This window comes from Branchiostoma lanceolatum, chromosome 3 (genome assembly GCF_035083965.1).
Source record: "Branchiostoma lanceolatum isolate klBraLanc5 chromosome 3, klBraLanc5.hap2, whole genome shotgun sequence".
In the NCBI taxonomy this organism is placed as follows: Eukaryota; Metazoa; Chordata; class Leptocardii; order Amphioxiformes; family Branchiostomatidae; genus Branchiostoma; species Branchiostoma lanceolatum.
Genome location: NC_089724.1, coordinates 24,810,974 through 24,833,847, shown reverse-complemented (window position 1 = coordinate 24,833,847; position 22,874 = coordinate 24,810,974). Strand labels below are relative to the sequence as shown.

The 22,874-nt window shown below is 41.2% G+C and overlaps 2 protein-coding genes and 1 long non-coding RNA gene across 4 annotated transcripts in view; all 3 read left to right on the top strand.

Annotated features, from left to right (window-relative positions):
• The first annotated feature begins 182 nt into the window (after nucleotides 1–182).
• Nucleotides 183–4,268, top strand: LOC136431175 (synaptosomal-associated protein 47-like). 2 transcript variants are annotated; one of them, XM_066422456.1, is made up of 3 exons: nucleotides 183–255; nucleotides 2,185–3,174; nucleotides 3,656–4,268. In XM_066422456.1, exons 2-3 carry the CDS (start codon nucleotides 2,202–2,204, stop codon nucleotides 3,949–3,951), a joined length of 1,269 nt encoding a protein of 422 aa, XP_066278553.1. In that variant the 5' UTR covers nucleotides 183–255; nucleotides 2,185–2,201; the 3' UTR covers nucleotides 3,952–4,268. The 2 variants fall into 2 exon arrangements, with proteins under 2 accessions (XP_066278553.1, XP_066278554.1); XM_066422457.1 differs by having other exon boundaries at nucleotides 194–220.
• Nucleotides 4,269–6,617: 2,349 nt separating this feature from the next.
• On the top strand, nucleotides 6,618–8,117 carry LOC136429322 (uncharacterized). Its single transcript, XR_010754735.1, has 3 exons — nucleotides 6,618–6,725; nucleotides 7,256–7,732; nucleotides 8,032–8,117. It is a non-coding gene; the product is annotated as an uncharacterized lncRNA (long non-coding RNA).
• An 8-nt stretch (nucleotides 8,118–8,125) lies between these two features.
• Nucleotides 8,126–22,874, top strand: part of LOC136429463 (uncharacterized) — a 16,726-nt gene continuing 1,977 nt past the window's right edge. The window contains exons 1-23 of the mRNA XM_066419293.1: nucleotides 8,126–8,137; nucleotides 8,432–8,678; nucleotides 9,357–9,509; nucleotides 10,373–10,867; nucleotides 11,235–11,371; nucleotides 11,691–11,790; nucleotides 12,140–12,228; nucleotides 13,131–13,238; nucleotides 13,996–14,097; nucleotides 14,229–14,355; nucleotides 14,464–14,570; nucleotides 15,385–15,569; nucleotides 15,917–16,016; nucleotides 16,365–16,570; nucleotides 17,138–17,261; nucleotides 17,691–17,833; nucleotides 18,330–18,489; nucleotides 19,092–19,266; nucleotides 19,624–19,700; nucleotides 20,037–20,208; nucleotides 21,300–21,466; nucleotides 22,254–22,378; nucleotides 22,651–22,760. Of these exons, the coding sequence (XP_066275390.1) occupies nucleotides 8,126–8,137; nucleotides 8,432–8,678; nucleotides 9,357–9,509; nucleotides 10,373–10,867; nucleotides 11,235–11,371; nucleotides 11,691–11,790; nucleotides 12,140–12,228; nucleotides 13,131–13,238; nucleotides 13,996–14,097; nucleotides 14,229–14,355; nucleotides 14,464–14,570; nucleotides 15,385–15,569; nucleotides 15,917–16,016; nucleotides 16,365–16,570; nucleotides 17,138–17,261; nucleotides 17,691–17,833; nucleotides 18,330–18,489; nucleotides 19,092–19,266; nucleotides 19,624–19,700; nucleotides 20,037–20,208; nucleotides 21,300–21,466; nucleotides 22,254–22,378; nucleotides 22,651–22,760 (3,421 nt within the window). The remainder of the gene's footprint in view (nucleotides 8,138–8,431; nucleotides 8,679–9,356; nucleotides 9,510–10,372; nucleotides 10,868–11,234; nucleotides 11,372–11,690; nucleotides 11,791–12,139; nucleotides 12,229–13,130; nucleotides 13,239–13,995; nucleotides 14,098–14,228; nucleotides 14,356–14,463; nucleotides 14,571–15,384; nucleotides 15,570–15,916; nucleotides 16,017–16,364; nucleotides 16,571–17,137; nucleotides 17,262–17,690; nucleotides 17,834–18,329; nucleotides 18,490–19,091; nucleotides 19,267–19,623; nucleotides 19,701–20,036; nucleotides 20,209–21,299; nucleotides 21,467–22,253; nucleotides 22,379–22,650; nucleotides 22,761–22,874) is intronic.

Below are 22,874 nucleotides of genomic sequence, written 5' to 3'. Positions count from 1 at the left end.
CGAGAAGTAGAGGTTGCGAAAATATGAATAATTTGGCACTTTTACTTGAAGTTACACTTAATAATTAGTCTGATACAATCAAACCTATTCTTAACATATTATAATTCAGCAGTAATTGTGCCCTAACTCTCCATCACTAGGCTAAAACTGTTTTATTCTATTATATATTCATCGCTTGGATGTTATCATAATTACGTCATCACTGCTCAGCTGTGTTGTGGTGAGTTCGTGGGTTCGTTTGTTGGTGTGTGTATGGTATGTATTTTCCTTTGGCAGTTTCTCTCCTCGTCTATTCTCGTTAAAAGATCTCGGACAGCATCTTGATAAGCTGTTTTCCCTTGTACATACACGGGTTCGTTGTAGAATCGTTTCCCCTTTTCCAACTTCTTAGAGTTTCAAAGTTGTTCTTTCTTTGTCGTGTGATTCTTATGAAGCACATCGTGTTATAATGTTGTAACGTTATATGAGGGTCTGCATGGGGGGGTCCGGGCAACGCTTAACGGTAAATTCAGGCCAGCCGATAACGCTTAACGGTAAATTCAGGCCGGCCGATAACGCTTAACGGTAAATTCAGCATTTTTAGAGCATGAGATACCCCTGAAGACGACGTTTTTTTGCCACTAGTCGTCCTGATCTTGTGGCAAGAGACCTATTACGCTTAGCCGTGGCGACTCTTTAATCGGGTATATTTTGCTGTATGTCTAAAGACTCTTTTACATTACGGTAATGTAAAAGAGTCTTTAGACATACAGCAAAATATACCCGATTAAAGAGTCGCCACGGCTATATTACGCTATGCCATTCTCGCACGCCTGCTCCGAACCCTTTAAATCTAGCGGCGACAGGAAATTTCGTATTGGTGGGACGAAATGTTCATGATCCAGATGACGAGCGCCGAAGGCGTGACGAAAATTTTGAAATCTTGACCCTCTGAAACGCTATTTCCTGTATTCTGTGGGGGGGGGGGGGTTGCTGAAGAGTAAGCTAAGTTTTATGACATCTCTATTTGAAAAAAAATACAGAAGAGTTAATCAGCTAGCCTGGATGCCAGACCCCCAAACTAAAATATCTACCCCACACGATAGATATTTTAGTTTGGGGGTCTGGCGAGCGCCGAAGCCGCGACGAAAATTTTGAAATCTTGACCCTCTGAAACGCTATTTCCTGCATTCTGAGGGGGGAGTTTGCTGAAGAGTAAGCTAAGTTTTATGACATGTCTACTTGAAAAAAAAAAATACAGAAGAGTTTCAGCTAGCCTGGATGCCAGACCCCAAAAAAAACCCACACGATAGATATTTTAGTTTGGGGGTCTGGCATCCAGGCTAAGTTTCAGCTTGATTTTTGAGGGGCGTCACGCCCTCCAGACCTCGCCGGAGCTGCGACATGCTCCCGAGGAAAATTCTTGATACCCTGAAACGCTATTTCTTGCATTTCGATGGGCAAATATTACTGGTAATGTAAGTTAAGATTAATGATATCTCTGTTTGTGAAAAAATACTGATGAGTTTCAGCTTGAGTTTTGGGGGTCGATGCCCTCCTGAGAATATTTTTCGACGAAGGCCCGGCATGCACCCGGGGAAAATTTTAAAATCTTGAACCACGAAACGCTTAATTTCCTGAATTTTGAGTAGAAAACTTTGCTGGTAGAGGGAAAAATAGAAGTGTTTCAGCTTGAAATTTTGTGGGGGGGGGGGGGGGGGGGCTGGGGGCGCCCTACCGAAATATTTTCGCTAGAGCCGTGAGCTCCCTGGAGAAAATTTTGAAATCTTGACCCACTGAAATGCTTTTTCCTGCGTAACGAGGAATTACTCAATAACGCTTAACGTTGAATTCAGGATGACAAATAACGCTTCACGATGAATATACCGATAACGCTTAACGGTAAATTCAGGGCGGCCGGTAACGATTAACGGTGAATTAAAATCGCTCGTAACGCTTCACGAAAAAGGGCATGCAGACCCTCTTATATGCTTCCTTGTCAGAGATTTCAGTTAAACCCCTCTTTTCGACATCATAATCGAAAGTAGACAAAAGTCCCTTTTGAGTCAAATTTGTATAATTTAGCATTGATATAGTGTTATATGGATTTTGAAATTTGATATCGTACAGGATAACGTTAGGTAAACATAAACTAAGTTTTTCCCACGTCACCAGATGCTATTATCAACTAACCTTTTGTTCCAGGGAGTTCAACAAAAGCCATGGCGTCTGTAGTCTTCCGCCCTTACCCCATCTACGACTGGAAGGCGTCCTACTACCAGGACTCCTTGCGGAAGTGGGTCTATAACGGAACGTTAACAGTCACCGCCGAGGCTATCGTTTTCCATGACGACACCTCAAACACTGTCGTCACCATCCATTTCGAGGACATCACCGCGGTAAAGCGGCGTACGTCAATGCTCGTCTTCAGCGCCGTCACCATAACAACACCAGATGAAATACACTGGTTCTCCTCCCTCGCGAATCCAATGTCCGTCTACAAAACCCTCGAGCACTTCTGGAGAGAGAGGCTCATCCCGATCAAGAGATCGCACAGTAAGGAAATCGCACAGAGTGGCGAAGTGACGTCCAAACTCGGGCAGGAGATGCTCAGTCTCATGTACGACTCTTACGACACTCTGGGCGCGGCGGCGGACGAGCTTCTGCTCCAAGGCGAGCAGCTTGACGACGTCTACCGGACCGTGGGCGACATCAATCAGGACCTTGACGTAGCAGAAACGGTCATCAGCGGACTGGAGTCCTGGATGGGACGATGGAAGGCGCCCGGGAGAAAGTTGCGGAAGTTTGCCCAAGACACGGAGTTCGAATGGAAAGCTACTTTTGTTGAGTATAACGTTCTGTATGCAAAGAAGGAGAAAGATCACTACATGCCGGGCTCCCTAACTGTGTCAAAAGAAACTCTGGACATAAAAGACTCTAAGATGAAGCTTCTTCAGTCTTATAGTTTAAGAGAAATTTCTTCCATTGTCGCATCATCGCCCTGGAGGGCAACCGTTAGAAAAAACATGATCGGCCAACCAGACGTGGTGTTTCACCTCTCGTCTGCTAAAATGCCCCTCATCCTGCAAGCCTTGGATCACGTGATTGGTCCAAAGATTGAGTATGAAGAGCCAGATGAGCTTGTCACGTGGGAAGGGACACACAAAGCTGCTGCACGGACACCTACAGCAACAGGTAAACAACACATGTAACATGACTAGACGTACAAATTTTCCAATGGAGTTCTTTTATAAGCCATTTTACTATACATTTGGTCTACAGAAATGCATGGTGCTGTAAAATCGTCCTAAAGGGTGACAAATATCATAACTTTAAACTGTAAGTGTTATAACCATAAAATGTTATCCTATTGCCTTGGGATTGAGAGTTAACAGTGTATTTGGAAGTGGGTAGCAAGTTCAAAGCCACCTTGTGACTTTCATTTCTATCATATCTAGCATGGGTGCCATCCTAAATATTACTACCTGGGCTCCTACACTCACTACCCTATTTTTTTACGGTAGCGAGTGTAGGAGCCCCGGTAGTAATAGGATGGCACCCAGGCTACATTACAGTTATGAAAATGGTAAAAAAGTTATTTCCAGAATGAAATGATTGAAGATGTCTCGGCAATAACAAACTGAGATCTGACAGTCTGGTGCTTCTTTTCTTTCAGTCACAAACACAGATGACCTTCCCCTCTCCAGCATTCTAGAGAAGGAACATGTGACTATATCTAGACCAATCACAGAGAGCCAGGACCAGAGAACTGTCCAATCAGAGGAGAGTGTGGTTTCTGAGGCTGAAGCCAAAGAGATCACCAATGTACTGTCCAGTCTTAAACTTCTGGCCATGGAAACACAGACTCAGATAGACTTACAGAGGGAGAAGATAGAGTCTCTTGGTGATGAAGTGGACAAAACCACTGGTAGGGTGAACAAAGATTCGAAAAGAATGAAGAAGTTAATGTAATTACTATGTGCTACGCTTTTTTTTTTCAACACTACATGTACTTTGAACAGACCTGCACGCAGTAATCTCCAAACAGATGTAAGGATCACCAAACTCAGTCTCAGCGTTTATGAAGTTTTTGTGACATTTAGTACATTGCCCTAGTAGTTGAACAACTCTTCACCGGCTGAAGAGTTTAAAAGGTGCACGACTAGACAGATGTGTGTGGACTTAATGTCTCAAAAAAAAACATGTACATGTAAAAGACTGAACTAGAACCTTGCATCTGCTTGGAGAATACTGTATAGGACAAAGCTGTCTGTAACATTTCGAACATATTTTGGGTTAAACTACTGAAGTTAGGATAACGTTACATTGCATTGCATTGCAGATAGTTATTTAAGTATACTGTAACATATATGTAAAGACTTTGCATGGGGAGAAAACTATGAAAAAGGTTGCCAACTTTTCATGGTGGTATAGATACATTGAAGGCATATTCATAAACACTACATGTATATAAGTCTGTATTATACATGATATAAAATGCATAATGTGTATTGTTATAACATGTGACACACAAAAACATCAGGGATATCTGGAATAAACACAGATATGGACTGATATGTTGGTTAATGACATTGTTGATATAATAATAGGACTTTGCTATGGTATTCACACTCATCTTGAGTTGTGTATTTTTTCCTTCTTCCCCTGTATTTATTATGCATATCACAGGAATGAAGCTATTGTTATTTATGGTAATTGAGGGAATTGTAATGGCCAGATATGTTGGGCAGCAGGGAGAAGGTTAAGAAAATTAGGTGACTCATGATTCAAGTAGACCTTTCCAAAACATGCCAAAAGCTCTGTATAAGTATTAGATGAAGATGTATTACGGTAGAGGACATTGACATAATTTTCATAAACCATAAAATGTGGCCAAAAATAAGAAAGGGAAAGGTAGCTCTTACATGGACTGGTAGGGTATAGATAAACATAATAAACTGACTTTCTGTTGTTGCTAATTGACATACATAATACCTCATTGGATTCAGTATGAAAGTACTTGTGCTGTGAGGTCTAAGTCTGAGTACATGTATTTTAATCCTCCATTGTATTAAAATCAGCTTATAAGCACTTCCAACTGGGCGCCAGCCGTATAACTACACATAAGGGCCCAATGCATGAGGCGTCGCCAAAAATGTTGACCTTGTAGTCCGACGTCGCCCAATAAACATTCCCGTCGTCCTTCAGTCTGTGCCCAGACCTTGGGGGGGCTTTGGGTCAAACCTTACAGGTTGCCAGAAGGTCTTGGCTGGCATGTCCGGTGTGCCATGGACGCCCACCATTCATATTGTTGGAGGTGTTTCAAATTTTGCACCGAAGCTGACCTAAAACGTCCAAAGTAATTAGTCACACTCACCTGTCATTGGCTACTGTTCAGACGGCGTCACAATAGAAAGGAGGTGTGACAAGGTAAGTGGCGGTTGAATGGGCTCCTTCAGTGCGCCTTTCACTTTTACTAGAGCGTTACCCTTACGTTAGGCATCAGGCTCTAAACTGAGGAAATGTGACTGATTTTCAAGACAACACAGTGCTACGTGCTGTAGCCTTTGTCAGCCCCTATAACCTGTAAACACTAATGTGAACCTTAAATATAAACATTTGCAAGATCCGGGAAGACCTTTGTCCCACAACGCAATGCCCGTGTATACCAACTGTCTTTCCAAGCTTGATGTGGTCACCAGCTATCTAGATACATTGATGAGCTCGTAAAGGTAACGAAATGTACTTTGAACGGCGCATATTACGACCCCCTATTACGTCCTGTCGGTTACGACCGAAACTTGGAACACAGCCAAAAATAACAACAGCGATAAACTAACAAAGGATTTAGCTTCAGAGCATGGGAAAATGAAGCCAACTTGTCCTTGGAACCAGTTTGAGACCTAAGTTTGTGTAGATTATGACCATAGCTCCTGCTTCAGACGGTCTCAAAACTACTTTAATTACTGTAAAGCCGACGGCTGTCTTTGTTTTGTGGCACCGCTTGACAGATCACCTTCAGGTGTATGTTAATGCCAGTTAAGGCGGGGTAATTGTTGCCGGAAATACTGCACCCTACATATCGGTTGGCATGCATGTATGAGTTTTCAACCGCACCGTGTCCACTGGATTTGGCGTTCCGGGGATTGTGGTGATACCCCTAATCTGAGGTGGTGGAATTCCAAATGTACCGTTAGTTCGGGAAGGGTATTGTCTAGTTTAGTCCACAGGTAGACAGTAATATCCGTCTGTCACGAATACACAGGGCCTCCTGCCGGTTTCAGGGAACATTACAAGTCATATACTTGTGCGTTTCGCCTGCGCGTACGCTTGGTGCAATATTGCGTGTTTGAGTGCGTGCGTGTGTAATTGTGCATTGAGAAACCCTTAAAAAATTTGAAACTTTAGATTTTGAACGTGCATGAGGTATCACATTAATTGATTTCATACCAAATTATGCCGGCACAACACTTTCATCACTCCACCCAGGTATAAAAATGGGAACCTGACTTCGGTTGGGGAGGTAAAAGGTGGTGGAAGGAGAGGGTTGGGCCCCGCCTTCCAATATCGTAACCTAGACACAGTGGAAAACACCGTGCGGCTTTAAAAAAGGCTATTTACCTTTGTCTATTTACCACAGGACCACACGCTTTCGCGTTTCTTTGAGAGGCATTGAAGCACAGCTATCCGCATCTATCAAGAATGCTGAAAAATTAGGATCAACATGGCAGAGAGTGAACGACAAGGTAATAGTATACAATTTTTTTGAAAGCCTAGATTGTTGAATTGATTACCATATCATATCTTAAGTAATGTGTAGGCAGTTATGCGGTAGAAATCTGAGATTATGTCTGACTTTTTCTTTGTATGAATAATATTAGCAAAAGCTATGATACCTTAGACTTAGTGGTAGATGATGAAAAGTGTATTGTTCTGACAGATCCTTGGACATATGGAAGTTATTATAGAAGTGCATATTATAAGACCTAAGTTTTGCAAACTAGAACATGATCAGTATAGTTAATTAAGGTCAACCTCGATTATACGGATGACATCCGCAACTTTTGTCTTGCCCATTTTTAATTTTTTTACACACGCTCTCATTTTGGGGTGCCCAGAGGATGTGCCCCATACAATCAAATCAGTATGGCCTCATGATGAAAAAAAAATGTTGGTGAATACCTCCTCCAGAGCTCAAACTTAAATACATTTCTGTTATAATAATTCGTCTTTAACGCTCAGCAAAAGTGATTTTGTTTACCTTCTTTCTTTCCAGAACCTCGTGTATTTGTCATTCACGCAGGGGAAGACAAAGACTCATTTGTTCGTCCGTTGGTCGACAACTTACAAGAACAGGGTTTGGCCGAAAGAGACATCTTTTATGATGACGTTTCTATCAGACCTGGTGACGTCATCAGGGACAGGATAATTGGGACCTTATCAAGTGCATGCTTAGAGCTTGTTGTCATTGTCGTTAGCACATCATTCCTAAACAAGCCCTACTGGCCTAAACTGGAGTTTGAAACATGTCTGAAAAGCAACAAAGATAAATTCCCCATTTGGCTTGATGCCAACGAAGACAACTTCAATGCATTCAGTGAGTCTGTCGGAAGGTACTCACCCACATTAAAACAGACCCGTGCAAAACGTGTACAGAGAAACGATGTTTCTAATGAGCTGCCAAACATCGCTGCTGAGATCGTACAGCGGCTCTCTACAACGAGACATGGACGTAGCGTGACTCAGTCGGCAGGTTTGTTAACAGATTCTCCTTTTGTCTTAAAGAATGATGCTTTTGCAAGTAGCTAGTAGTGCAATTGCAGCTTTGCTTCAGCCAGCTATATCCATTGAGCTGCGATGGGTGATGTATACAGACGCGTATGTAAGAAACGACTTGTAAGAATTTTAAAAAATTGTGACACACTCGGCGTTTATTTTTGTGAAACGCATGCCCATTACATCAGGAAAACATGTACAGAATTTAAAGATGAAAACATAAACAAAATATATTGGCACTGTCGCAATGTCACCTTTCTTATATTTGAATTACAGACATGATGGTCCGGAAACTTCCCAGTTCAACAATGGCACATGCAACTTCACTTGAGCAGCCCTCTGTGACTCCTACTACAGTGAGTATCGAAAAATGATGTCTAGTGCACTGGGAACGTTAATGAAATACTGACAAAATGGCATTCTCTCATGAACGCAAATATCAGTAGTTGATAGTTGGTAACATGATATAAACCGCCGTTTCAGCCATGTACAGAAAACAAACAGAAAATTAGAAGTAACAAAGACTTTCAATAGCAATTCATTGACAAAGAATGTATTATTTACAAAATGTCAAGCAAAAGATTTCTCAAGCAACGGCTTTTCTGGTAAAGCGTATGTAAGAGTGTGTTTAAAGGGCCCTATGCTGTGACCAACCAGACTTATCACATTTAAACAGGTGGATAACTACTTCCATATCATCGTGGAAAATGCCAGAGATAGATGGAAAGAAATCGGCCGCAGGCTTGGTCTGAGTGAAACAGACATCTCGGCGATAGACCAGGAGGAGAGGGGAGACACGACCGAAGGATGTAGAAAGGTGCTGGACAAGTGGCGGCAGATGTACGGGAAGGACGCAACTGTTGATGTCCTCAAACATGCCTTCACAGAGCTAGAGCGGAGAGACATCGTGGATTTGTTGGAAGGTGAGTATTATGGAAACACATGTACAGAAAAACTAATGATTATATACATTACACAAGACGGTTACTCAAGCAACTGGATCTTTTAGTTGCTTGTGTAACTGTTATCTTGAGTATGTTATTACATGCAACGATGTAATCATATAGCTTACTATATGTAAAAATGTAATTTCTTGACCATCAGAGAAGATGGCAAGACAAACACGTCTATTGATTCCCTCCTTCTTAAAATGAAACGTGGATATTATACTACAATGTTATGTATATCAGTTTATAAAACATAACGTGGTTGTTTTTATTTTTTCCAACAAAGAAGAGGAAATTGTTCAGCAGCTTGAAGCTCAACGGGAGTATGAACGCCGAGAGTCAGAAGGTAATTTTCACGAGATCATTGTTGTTGGTATGATAACTAGGAATTCTACTCATACTATTTCTGAACGGCTTCATAACTCCCAAACGAATGATTTTCATCGAATCTAATCTTCGAAAATAAATGACATTAACAAGCAGCTAGATTTGGCGGCTACTCTAACAATACGCCTATGTGACGTCCAACTCAAAAGCATCATTAACACCCGGCATCAACATTACTCTAAAACAGGTTTCGGGTTCCCCTATGTTTGTGTTCATTACATAGCGGTGTAAAAGCGATTGTGTTCTTTGTCGACTCTACGTTAACAGTTCTGAACCAGGACATATCAGAGACACCTGAGAGTCGGCTACGGTTTGCTGCTGCTGCTGCACCCGTGGAGGAAGTTAGTTCAGGTACCGCCCCTGAACAGGTAGACATCACACAGAGTAGAGCAGAGTGGGAAGCTGAACATCAAGAGTCAGGTAATCTTGCTCATGGTATTTCCTTTCTGGAATTAAAGCGTTAAGACCCTGTCACACAGTCGACTAGTTTCTTTCGCACAGAAGGTCACCCTGTCTTACAATCGACAGAGGATCGCGCGTATTTTTCGTCTCAACAAACCTACCGCATCATATTTGAAAACTGCAACATAATTGATTAACCTAAGGAAGAACCTGGTGAATATGCTGTATTTGACAATGAGTCATCAGTCCAGAACAGACAAAAAGGGACACACAATAGGTAACACAAGGCAGGTGGACGATACTAATAGGGGGGAGAGCATGCGAGCGTTTAACCCTTAAGCTGCCAGTCCCGACTTAACTAGGGATACAGAAATATGCCTTGTGTGCTGGACCCGGTTATAACCGGGATAGGGTATTCTCCAGAACAAAACAGCTTTGCGTGCGTGTAGCGCGCGAATCCGGGAAGTTAGGGGAGTTAGCGCCGCCGGGTGTTTCGCGGGTTTCGTGAGGGAGGTCAGGGGTCAAACATTTTTGATTTTTACTTGGCTAAAAAACCTGGCAGCTTAAGGGTTTTAATAAAGATCGTTCCACGGCCACAGCAAGGAGTATCTGTCCTCACTTAATCGATGTCTTGAATATCTCCTTTCTGTATAGATACATATATCTACATGTATTCTGAAAAACGTTTTTACCAAAAAAAATATTGTTAATATACATGCACTGCAAAAGATGTGATTTTTAGGATGGGATGACCGATGACTATGAAATTACGTCCATTTATGTCGTCCCGTTACAAGACTCTTGTGGTGACATCACACTGAAGAGATTATACTTTCTTCTGAAGAAGAAACGTAAAGAATGACATAATCTACTTTCCTCAGCACTACCGGTGCTTCTATACGTGGACACTGACGCACCAGGCGATAATGACCAACCACCATCACCGTCAACTTCTGCTGCTAGTGCGTGTGCTGACTTTGGATCGTCTGAAAATGAGCTGAAGGACCAAAAGATTAAACGATTGAAAAAACGTACAGAGGCCCATCTCAAAATGTTACGAAAAGTAAAAGACCATGGGTTGATGTCAAAGAAGGATGTTCAAAGAAAATGTAAGAAGTACATTCGTCGTTATGAGAGAAAATATGCTCGCATAGAAAGAGTCGAGGATGGCTGTGTGCTGTTATACTTGACATTCGACTTGATCAGTTACTTGTACGAGTTTTGGGAAGATTACACGAGCGGCGCGCTCAGTGGTGAACTGACCGGGGCACTCGTCACCGACGAGATGAGGGCAGTCGTCGGCCAGGACGTGTTCGTGAGGGTCATAATCCTGAAGAGAGACTATAGGCGATGGGAGAGATACCTGGAGAATAAAGGTAGAAAATGACAATTATGCATTACAGTGTGCACATTGATGACTACATTTGTAGAGAATGTTTAGATCTTAGAAACTGTAGTTTAAACGGTAGTTAATCCCCATGTATTGATATACTGATATATATGATATATATACCGTATATCTGCTTTGTCAAAATCATCGTATTTACTATAATTGCGTATCGATAGCTGCGAACGAAAGTATCATAGGACAAAAATGCACAATTTTGCAGAATACCTATTCAACAATAGATATGATGCCTTCGTTTTTTAGACTTGGGGGTTGATCATGATTCTATAATTATCAAAGAAAACACAAAAGCATACTAATTACAGTTCTGTGTGTTTATTTCTGCTCTCACGCAGAGAAAGCTGTTGATGCTCAGAAAGCAGACACCCGTTCCTCTGTGCCCGGACACACACTGCGAACAGCCACTACCCCTCTTCACAGGCTGGTCTTCAAGATATCTCAGGAGCTAATTATAACTGACGAAGATGTTCAGGTTTGTGATGAATTAATGATATTAAACATAGTTCTCTTGGGTGTTAAAAGCGAGTCATGATATGTCTATCTTACATTGAAACATACTCCTTTCGTACAGACACATGCACTCTCGTTTTCTTTCGACCACTGTGATCTATATATAGAACATATCTTTTTTTCAAATTATTCATATTCGCTTGAATAGTTCTGTGCAGTTAGTACCTGGACTTGTTGATACATTTGTATAGTTACTTCTTTAACATTATCTTATTTTATTAGCTGAAATTGAAATAAATTGCTAGATATACATGAATAAAACATATCTACCCCAACTTTAGACCGTAAAAGACAAAATCCGCCTCGATCATGGTGAAGAGAAAATGGCTCCGTACGAGAACCTCATAGATCTGACGGACATCATCAAGCAACTGGAAGCAGGTAAGGAAATCCTATCAAAATTATCAATACGAATTTCGTGCATATTATCAAAGCCTGGAAGTCATTTTTATAGATTATAAAGTAAAAGGATATCTTTGGATTACATCGTCTTAATGGTGGTCGTCCTTCTCAATCCGAGAATAGTTTCATCTGGTCGGTAAATCAATGGGTTTTAGAGTCCTTTTTTTACACAACCAAAATTATAAAACCTAGCTAAAAAGCTCATGTCATTATTGCATTGAGAAAGATAGCAGGACCGCTCCCGAAATGTTGTCAGTTGATTTTCTTTCGGTTGTGCAAGAAGGAGTTTTAAACTAAAAGCCATTCTTAATGTTCCTTGTGGTCCCAGATGATCTTCTTGGGTCTGATGAAGATAAGGTCACCAATACATTGAAGCTGTTTGAAGGCGTGGAGAATTTCGACAGACGCCATTTTGAGGTAATTTCTTTCTTTATTGCTTTTATAACAACGGATATTCTGATGATGTAAAGACTATTACTATTACTTAAAGGAGTCCTAAACGCCAGAAGGCGGTGTTATTTTCCACTAGATTATGTATCAATCAATACATAATCAGCCGACTTTGTACATGATTCCGCTTGTGGTGAATTACACAAGGTGTGTTTTTTAAAACAATATGATACTCACTAAACCCCTGCAGACCCTACCAGTGCATTCCCTATGCGTAAACATACATTTTTAAACGTGGATATTTTAGGCGTAAATGAGGGTGGTTAAGCACAATAAGAAGGCCAATTGTTGATAAGATATACAAGAGCACATAGCAAGAAGATCTTTCTTAACCACCCTGACATTCTTTTTGTAATCTAACTTTTGTAAGGCATTGTCAGGCACATTGTAAAAATCACATAGGCTGAGGGTCACCTGGGGAATTTGATAGAATACTGAATACTTTTGGATGCGCACGGGATAGTGGGTACTTTATCGTATAATGTAAAAAATAGTCATTTCTACTTCCTAAAATTACCATCCATTGGAAAATAACTCCCCCCTCTGAACTTTAGGACTCCTTTAAGTACCAAAAACGCGCATTTGTTTCCTGTGCAGTTAAATACTAAAATGATACAACAGCTCAAAGTATGAAAAGTCTCTTAATCAACAGTAGGTAACTAGCTGACGTATTCCTGTATAAAGTGGTCAAATTTCTTTGCACGAAATTTATCATTCGCTATATGCTTGTAGATGAGCGGCATACATACCAAAAGAAATGCAGCATCAGCTTCACAATTCGTAAGCCTCCTTGGCGCGCGTTTATTTTTGCCAAGTTGTCCTTGATTCGTATTTGTTTGCACACCGCCGTTAAACTGTCGTTGCTGCAGCTGGATATTGAGAACGCAGGAGAAAACATTGATTTCGTCGGCAGGGAGAAGGAAATGAAGAGCGTGATCAACAGAATCAGCACTGATGGGGGCGACACACATGTAAAAGTAAGGCATTAAATCAACGTTTTTCATAGTTTTAATTCATATAACAGCAAAAGTAGCTGAGTTACAAGAGGCGTACACATAACTAGGTATCAGCACAATAATACAAAAGTAATGAATTATCATCATTAACTGAATAAATTACAGAGTCTGAGTCATAAATAAAAGATATTTGATGCTATCTGAAAGATCTAACTCTTCAGAGAATGTATCCAGTTGCTTAATTTATCTTGTATTACGTAATTTTCTACCTAGATGTCTAACCCTCATCAAGTTATCCACATAACTTTCAAGCTATATATTGTCAGTGACAAAATGGACCAGCTTGTTTCTATTCTCTTTTTATTTATTTATTTATTTATTTATTCATTTATAGATATATTCTGAATTCATGACAAAAGTTGGGGTTGTTTTTTCGTTGAGTTTCAATCATAAATCCTTGCTCGTAATAGCTTCATAGCCTCATTGATCATTCGTTGTTGGCAACGTCATTTGTACTAAAAATTAAACATTTAAAATACACTGTATTACTTTTAGTATTACTTGTTTTTGACCGTGCAAGAACACACAAACATTTTTCAGCGGCGATCTAGAGTTGCCAGGCCTCTATAAATAGTGTCTATTGTACATCACACAGGCAGCAACTGTTGCAATGAATTTTGCTGCTGGCATGTTACAGACTATTTCAGTTACATTTCAACACCACAAGTACTTACCCGTTGTTTTTCTGAAACTAGTTTCACACTGCGTTGTGTCACAGATCATAGGTTTAAACGGACTAGCTGGAGTTGGAAAGACCACATTTGCTCACCAACTTTGTTTGGAGCAAGGGAGGAGGGAGATTTTCATCAGCTTAGCAAAGGTAAAAATGTTATTTTTGCACATAATTTCCAAATAGACATTGTTATACTAACAACTGATTCCGACCATCAATCAATCAATCCATCAACCGATTACAAAAAAAGGATTTTTTTAAAATTCTATGTTTCCTAGGTATCAAGTGTAGACAACATGCTTCCCTTGATTATGCGAGAATTTGGATTCACTGAGATCAACGGGGATGGCAACACGGAAGTAGAAGCAATGGCGGCGCATCTCATAGGGACGTATGGCGGTGAAGGTATGTCCAATTTCAGATGTACGCATATGGAAAGTTCTTCTAAGTTTTCATGTCATTAGGAACTTATCACTGTATGAGATTTACTCTTTGCCATGTACACCTCTGCAGACTGCTGTCTCGTTCTGGATGATGCAGATGGTCTGTTGGAGGTGGATGAGTCTCGACGTAAATTCGTCAGCTTTTTGGCAAAAGTTCGGGACAAGCAAAATTCAAAGGTACAAGTGACCAAGTCTTGTCTCATAGCCAACTCGTCTATTCTTGTATCTGTTTATATCACAAGACTGTCTGGTCTTGTCTGTTCTAAAAAAAAACGAACAACAGACGTCACACTATCAAAATCTTTTGTTTGGGGGCCTGGTCACATTCGTCGCACGATCGTCGTACGATCGCAAACTCAGAAATAGCATTCTTGGGATAGTAGTTGCAGTTGTTGCAAAAAATTCTCCTGTCTTGTTTCGGAAACTGCCGTCTCAGTTCCTTTCATAGAAATCTCCGGTTATAAAGTTATCACATTTGATATATTGTGTCTTTTTTTAGATTCAGTGAGAGAACAGACATTTATCTTTTTTTGTACTTAAATGAAAAACTGTGATAACTATATGTACATTCAGACGTGATAAATGGTTAATTATAATTGTCACAAACGTATCACATTATTTACGTAGACGTTGACAGAATCAGATCCAGGATTCTCTTTTTAGTAAATCAATGAGATAGCGACCCTTTATCTAATCAATTCACTAAATAGGTTCGTGAATTCTCCTTCTAGTGAATAAATGAGATAGCTATATAGCGACCCTCTATCTCATTAACTGACTAGATAGAGATTTAGGATTTTCATTCTAGTGAATTAATGAGATAGCGACCCCTATTTCATGAATTCACTATATACAGAGGGTCGCTAGCTCACTAAAAGTATATATTTGTACCAAAATGAGTTATCACCAGTTCTTCTAGTTATCACGGTTTTCTTATCAGAACGAGATAAATGTGATAAATAATCAAGTCTATTTTTGTAATCATGTGTAGGTTCATGTCATTGTTACGTCACGATTGTCCATTGTAAGTGGACCAGGCCTGGGTGACGTCCCATCAATGAAAGCGACCACAGTCGATTTGGAGATGCTGGCGGACTCCGATGGGACAGACTTGGTGCAGAGACTTGTAGGGAAGGGAAACATCACAAAGGAGGACGCCCGTGAAGTCTGTAAAAGGTGGGTAGATGGGAGATGGCTTGGGCACAAGTCGAAAAAGAGGGGACAAAAAATGACTCTATACATTCTGACGTACTTGGACTATCATTATTTCAAAGTCTCAAGGACAGCAGCACAAGCACGTACGTTTCTAGCAATGTTGGTAGTGATCTAGTGATATTTTAGTACATCTTTTAGCTATTTTGCGAGAGGCCAGCAACAAAATTGATACCAGAATTTGGATGACGTAATACAAGACGTAATACACAACAAGGGTAAACCGTAGCTGGGCTGCAGAGTCTATGGAGTTAAATTACGATTGCTCTGCAAATACTAATCTCTTGTATCAATATCATCTTGCCACATAGGTGCAATGGCTGGCCACTCGCCATCAGGATAGCATGTGGAGTCATTCGGAAGGACCGTCTGCAACCGTCAGAGATGATTAAACGTCTGGGGAATCTGACGGTAAATCTTATTTATGATTGTCATTATAATTTAGGCGTATTTGGTTGTTTTGGGCAATCTTTGGTCAATTTTCTTTGGCAAGCTATTGGGTTACCTCAGGCTGAGGACGAGCACGTTTATTTGATCACATTCCATTGATACTTTAGGGAACTGAAATCACACAGTAATGCAATGAAGTCCACTCAGTCCCTGGTAAAATGTGAAAAATACAGTGACCTACGTCAGTCTCAAGAAGAGATGTTCCTTTACATGTGTGCCAAATTTCAACACATTTCATACAAAAATGAACCTGCTATGATGAAAATTGCGTTTGTTTTTTAATCACCCTCGTACATTATACATTCTCAGGAGATGGGCGACATTCGTGGTTTCCTAACCGAAGTAGTCAGCACGTTGAGTAGGGATCTGCTGGCCACGTTGAAGTTGATGTCTGTTTTTGCCGGGCCGTTCACTGTGGAATCTGCCTGTATTATCATTGGACAGCGTGAACAGCTGCTCCAAGTATGGGGCCATCTCAGGGAGCTGAGGACCCGCAGTCTCATCAAAGCGGGAAGGTAGGTGGACGAAAATGAGAATGATCCTTTTTTGCTACAGGAACACCTTATGCATAGCCGAAGTATAAGCTTGCTTGGTAAACAATAATTTCAAAAGGGCATGCATCGCGAAATTTGTATCGAAAATGTTTGCTGCAGCTCGCTAACATAATTCCCCAAGTTGAACAAATCCACTAGCTAGTAAATACAGAAAACGTCTTACATTTAGCGCCGAGTACATTAGCACTACAGAGTTCGCATTATATGGTCTACATTTAGGAAGTGACCATTGACAAGATGGACATATCCTTACCCCAAATAAATCCTAGGATGCGTAATGATTATGCTACGCTTGGCTGTTTTGTTGAATCCAACGTTCTTCGGAGTACTGTGCCCTGGACACGTGTTTCACTCATGATTATCAGTCACCTTTAAACAAACATTGTTTATAACTGTAACAGTACAGCTAGCGGTTAACGTCGGTGTAAGTTTTGCACTATTGAAAATTCCTAAGTTGTTGCCACAGATCGAAAATGGCAAAGAGAAAGGATATAGCTATAGCGGAGTGCATACTTTTGTGTCTTCCAGTCGCAGCAATGATGGAGAGCCTAGATATGACACACACGACGTGGTGCGGACATTCGTGTCCACCTTCAACACCGACGCCGTTACTGTGCAGGAGATGGCTGCAGCTAAGTACAGGTTCAAAAAGGTACATGGTCGTTTTGTTGGTTTGGTAGTCCAACGTTGCTGTCTGTAACATCAATGGGTCGGGACTTCATGTCCTTAAGCCCTCATTTTGCACATCGGCGGTCCGTTGACACAACCGTAAACACACAAACGGAACACTCCCACTTTTATACGTTCCAGCAGGAACTGATGTCTTATTTCTGAAATGACCAAGATATTTGGATGTCAATTTGTCTTTCAATTAAACTAGAATCGCGTTATTATTTTCTTGACTGATTGTGTGCATGTGATACACTTCATATAAATTACATGTACATCTCAAGTGATGTCTCCGTTACTCACAAAATTTAATTACATCGACTACTGAAACAAGAATCACACATTACCTGCAGCTTGGCTATACATGTATCATTAGATTGTTGGGATTATCTTGTCCTTTATTTTTTTTAAGCTGTACGAAGAAAGACTGACTACAGTTGCACAGAACTTGCAGAGCAACATACAACAGGCCCTTGCTACATACAACAACGATGTCGGCAACTTCAATCACTTCCTAACCCTGGTACAATGTGAGACCCATGACGACTATGAGTGGTAAGGGGTTATATAATACAATGCTAAACTTTTTTCCAATACTGAGGAATATACAGGATCACCTTCTTCAAGATTAATAATGACCAAACACTTCCGAACGTAAACATGAGAGTTACAGACACGTGAACTTCAAGTATTGACGCGTGCCTTTGCGCATACGTGACGTCAGCAATTGGTCAAACGTGCCAGGAAGTTTATAACGCCCACTGTTTCTGTTGAGTGATTGCTGGAGTGCCCTGATATATATGGCCTCCTTTATACCTCTCGTAAAGTAGTCCTGTCCGGTGTGCAGTGTTCTGCTTTGTCTAGTGAAACGTGATTCAATGTGGATGTAGAATGTATCACCGATGTAGAATTTTTCGCAGGTCCCTTGGCTTTGTAGTTCCCTGGCACTGAATGCGGTAGACAACGTCGCACTTGTCTTCTCTGTGCATTTTGTTCGATTTTATGATAGGGAATTGGGGTAAAATCATACTTGTTTGTGTGTTTGATACAGGAGGCGAAAGGAGAGGGATGACAGTCATACCTGGTTAATGGACATTAAAGCCGAGGAGGTTGCTGACAGGAGCGTTGTCCACATTTTGCTCGAACAAATGATGGTAGTGAAGGACAGGATTGCTTTTTACACAGGTCAAACAAAACAACTAGAAAAGCAGGTAAGGACGACTGTTTCCCATATATACGTTTAAATTTGATTCTTATGGGACAAAAGATTTTTTAAAACTTATTAGTTTTTTTTTAAATTTTGATAACGCAAGATAATGGACTCACCCAGTGTTCGCCAGGAGTACTAGTGGCCCGATTGCTCAGAGCATGTGACCTTACGGAACTTGTGACGCGAGAAAAGGGTCAAAGGTGGGTACAAGTCGGTATCGGCCCCCGTTACGCCGACGAAGATCGCGATTCGTTAAGATCCATTCTCACGTGTTCAGAAAAGCTTTTCCATAATTATCACCAAGTGACTGACGAAAGACAGCGGATACTGTCTGAAACGTCTGACTGTTTCACCTGAGTAAGTATTTTTGGCGTATCTTACTACCTGGATGTCTAACCTTCATCAACGTATCACCAAATCAGATTAACTTTCACTCCAAGCCTTAATTCTTATGACGATGCAACAGTAGCAAGCAAACTTGAGTATCTTCCTGTTCAACCAATTTCTTGATACAGATCAGTAACTTTGTACGTTGCTGACATGCCTAGTCAATTATGTCAACTATGATCAGTACATTGACGTAATAAACGGCATATTTACCAGAACAAGCAGATCTACGCCGAGATGCTGTGTTGGCTGGCAGAAGCATTGCTCCAAGTGAACACGCAAGAGGAGGCCTGGGATGGACTGGAGGAGGCAAGGAAGGCACTGGAGGCCAGGCCAGACAGGGGAGATGAATCTGTCCAACTGAGCTTTGCAAGATACCACTACGTATCAGGTAGCCATATTAGTATATGTATAACCTTGATGCCGAAGAGTCCAGTGTCAACATGTATACTTGATGGTGGCATTATGTTTGAATACTTCCCATACCGAAATGTATATAGGGCTGCGGCAATCTACTATCCCTAGTCCTTCGGCCACACAACTGTGCAATCACAGATAATACTACAGCATGCAGGGGGCTATTCACTTAGTAGCACTGTGTGTTGAACTGCCATACTCTCATCATTGCTTAGTTCTAAGCACAGAAGCAGTATGCCCCCCTTTCTAAAAGTTTTTGTTATTACCTGGTCGGAGAATTTATATATATATATACATGTTGAAACTGCATGTTGTTTTTGTCCCCTTGCAGGTATTTACTTCAGTCTTCGCGACGATTACAAACGGAATGTCCGCCACCTTGAACAGGCTCTCGAGATCATGTCGAAGGTAAGTACAATGTAAATGCTACTAAAAGTGAGACGCAAATTTGGACCGTCTGTTTTGCATTCTCATCTTCAGTGACATTTGAGTCTGTTATAGTGTAGGACCCATTACATCTCCCAAAGGGAGTGAACTAGTAGTACTGTTTTTCGCTTACTTGTCTGTGTATATCTCCTTTCTCTCTTTTACGAATGTGTGCACTAATCAGCCAGTGATTCGCAATGTATATAATAAGGTAGTATTGCAGTACTCCTCAGCAATATACCTTTGGGATTGGAATGATGGCAAGGCAGTATGGGCAAAGTCTGCAATCTCTGATTGTCTGGGCTTCCCTTTGTTCAGGTGAAGATTGCTGGAAATCACGTTCTGCATGCCCGGGTGGTGAATTCCCTGGGATTCGCTCATCATAATCATGCCAAGAACATGTGGAGGAGGGGCCAGGCATACTTCGCGATGCTTCAGAACAGCCTGGAGAGGCATCAGGAGGCACACGATATCATAACCAAAGCTGTCGGTAAGGTTTTTATACACCATGTATTGATTATTTCACATCCGCAAGCCTTTCTCTCATTCGTTTTTCTTCCTTTCTGAGGTGTTGGCAAAACGAAGTACAAATCCTATTATGGGCCTCTTGAAGCTTTCTGTAGTACTGAAGACAAACCTCTACTTTTGATACCATCAATCTGACGATGCAACAAAAGACAGATAATATCAAAACCAGTGTTGTGTGTTAATCTTTATTTATTCTCTATCGCCTTTGATCATATAAGATTTTGATTTACAAACAAACCTTACAGTGTGAGCTACTTCTAATACAAATACTTGTTATGTACAACACCAAATATTTGCATTTAGATCTACTATAATATAGAGAAGTGTACATGGAACAAACATAAAATGTGTGCGTCACAACTATATAATCACATGATGTCAATGTATAGCCTGGGTGCCATCCTATTTCTACCGGGGCTCCTACACTCGCTACCCTAGCGAGTGTAGGAGCCCCGGTAGAAATAGGATGGCACCCGGGCTAATCAATGTATGCCTACTCCAAATGGACATCATTCCAATGAGTGCACAAAGCATATCTCCTTTGCAAAATCACAACACAACTTTCTTACTTTCAAGTTGAAAGAATATCCATGAAGTTTCATACCAAAAGTAAGCTCTGAAAACAGTTTTCTGACAAAGCTGAAGCTTCACTATAATCAGGCAGGGAATCTAACCAAGTTAAAAATGCACAAAAAAATTCAATGCGCATCTACTTATTTTCTCACGCCCTCAATGTAGCCAACTCCCTTGTACATTTTTATACAAATACAAACTTACGGAGTGTTTCAATTTGCCAATACAAAGACCAATACTTTGTCTAATGGCTTGGGTCAAAAACCCACTGTATACAATAGAGACATAATTTCCCCCACTCTGAGGATCACATTGAAAAGAGGAGAATAGATGCACTACGGCCGTCGGGCGATTCTACCCGCGATCGGGCTGGAACCTCGGTTGATACGGAATACCCCATGTTGTATTCTCTATATACAGCATTGTTACCAATGAAACATCGAATGTTGCAACATATCATTTTTTAAATTAATTTTTCAGGACAGGGCAACCACTTTGACTGCGCCACTTATCTCATGAACATTGGCGTTGTTTACCTTGACATGGGCTGGTACTACAAGGGAACCGCAGAAGTCCGTCAGTACTTCGACAAAGCACTGGAGACCTTTGAGAATGCTGAGAAACTCGTCAAACGCATGCATCTTGAGGTCGGTACTGCATGTTCCGGTTCACGCACATGAACGATATAACCATAGCATTGGCTCATATATTTAACAGATGCTGCTACTAGTACAGCCTTTTTTTAATAAAATCGCGTCGATGGATATCAAAGTCTGCTATCTTCCTCAGTACCTATAATAATGACAGTACCTTCTTCTCGCCGCTAGATTGCCCTGTGCAAGAATGCGGTCCCAAACGTGACTGCGTTTGTATCCCCCTCGTTCCGCTACATGACTGTTAGTAGCCTTTCTGATTCAGATGCAGGCGCTAGACTATTTTTCAAGCAAGATGTCTGGATCAGAAAATCTACTTGTTTAATGAGTCATGAACCGGGACGAGGGGGGATACAAACGTTATCTCGCATGAGCGCTAGCCTCCTGCGCAGACTTCCTAGAATTAGAACGGCGGCGTATATATTGGATGGGGGGACGCACGCAAGGGAGCTATGTAGCCGAGGGAGTTGTGTAGCCGAGGACGGACGGTCACCCGCTACATAACTCCCTTGCGTGTGTCCCCCCCCCCCCCCCCCCCCCCAATATATACGCCGCCGCTCGAGGAAGTCTGCGAATGAGGCTACATGAGCGCTACCTATCGACCGGACGCAGTTGGTCTCTGCGGCAGGTAGCCTACAAACTAGCGAAATGTTGGCTGGTAGTTATTCTCCGATTGTGTGCAAATCCAAGGAACATTGATGTCCATTTATTTACCAACCTGAGGAAATCATTCACAAATCGTGTTAATCTTATTAAATTAAAACCAATTATGTCATTGCAGAAGCAACACAACTACGGACTTCTACAATACAACTTCGCACGGTGCTACGAGGCATTAGGACGTCTAGACAAAGCAACCAGTCGTGTGCAAGAAGCACAGAAAGTCTTAGAAAGCATCTATGAAAGGTACATGGTGGTAAATACGCCGTTTATTCGTAACATTGAACCTACAGATAACATTGTAACTGTGTCCAATTAGAATTACGACGGCTTTTGTCTTTTGTTTATATGATGACAATGAATTATTGTGTTGATGTGAGTCTGGGTTAAAAGAATCTTACGTACTAAATCGTTAATCGCCTGATCTATATCTGTGTCATTTAAAAGGGGATCATGGCTATCAATCAATATATATATATGAAGTTTTTAGTTCATATGGTATATTTTCTACTCCATAGCCATCCTGACATCGCCGACTGTCTCTACTTCATCGGGAAGTTGAGTGAAAAGGACCCGACATCGGCCATGAAGTACTACAAACAGAGCCTGGAGCATAATGAAAGACTAGGTCGGGAGTTAACCCTCTACATCAACATCGTTGCTACATTTCGTTGTTTATTTTTGTACAAGTTGCAGTTGACACCCCTTTCTATCGGACCAACGGGTTTCTTCTTACCGTCGA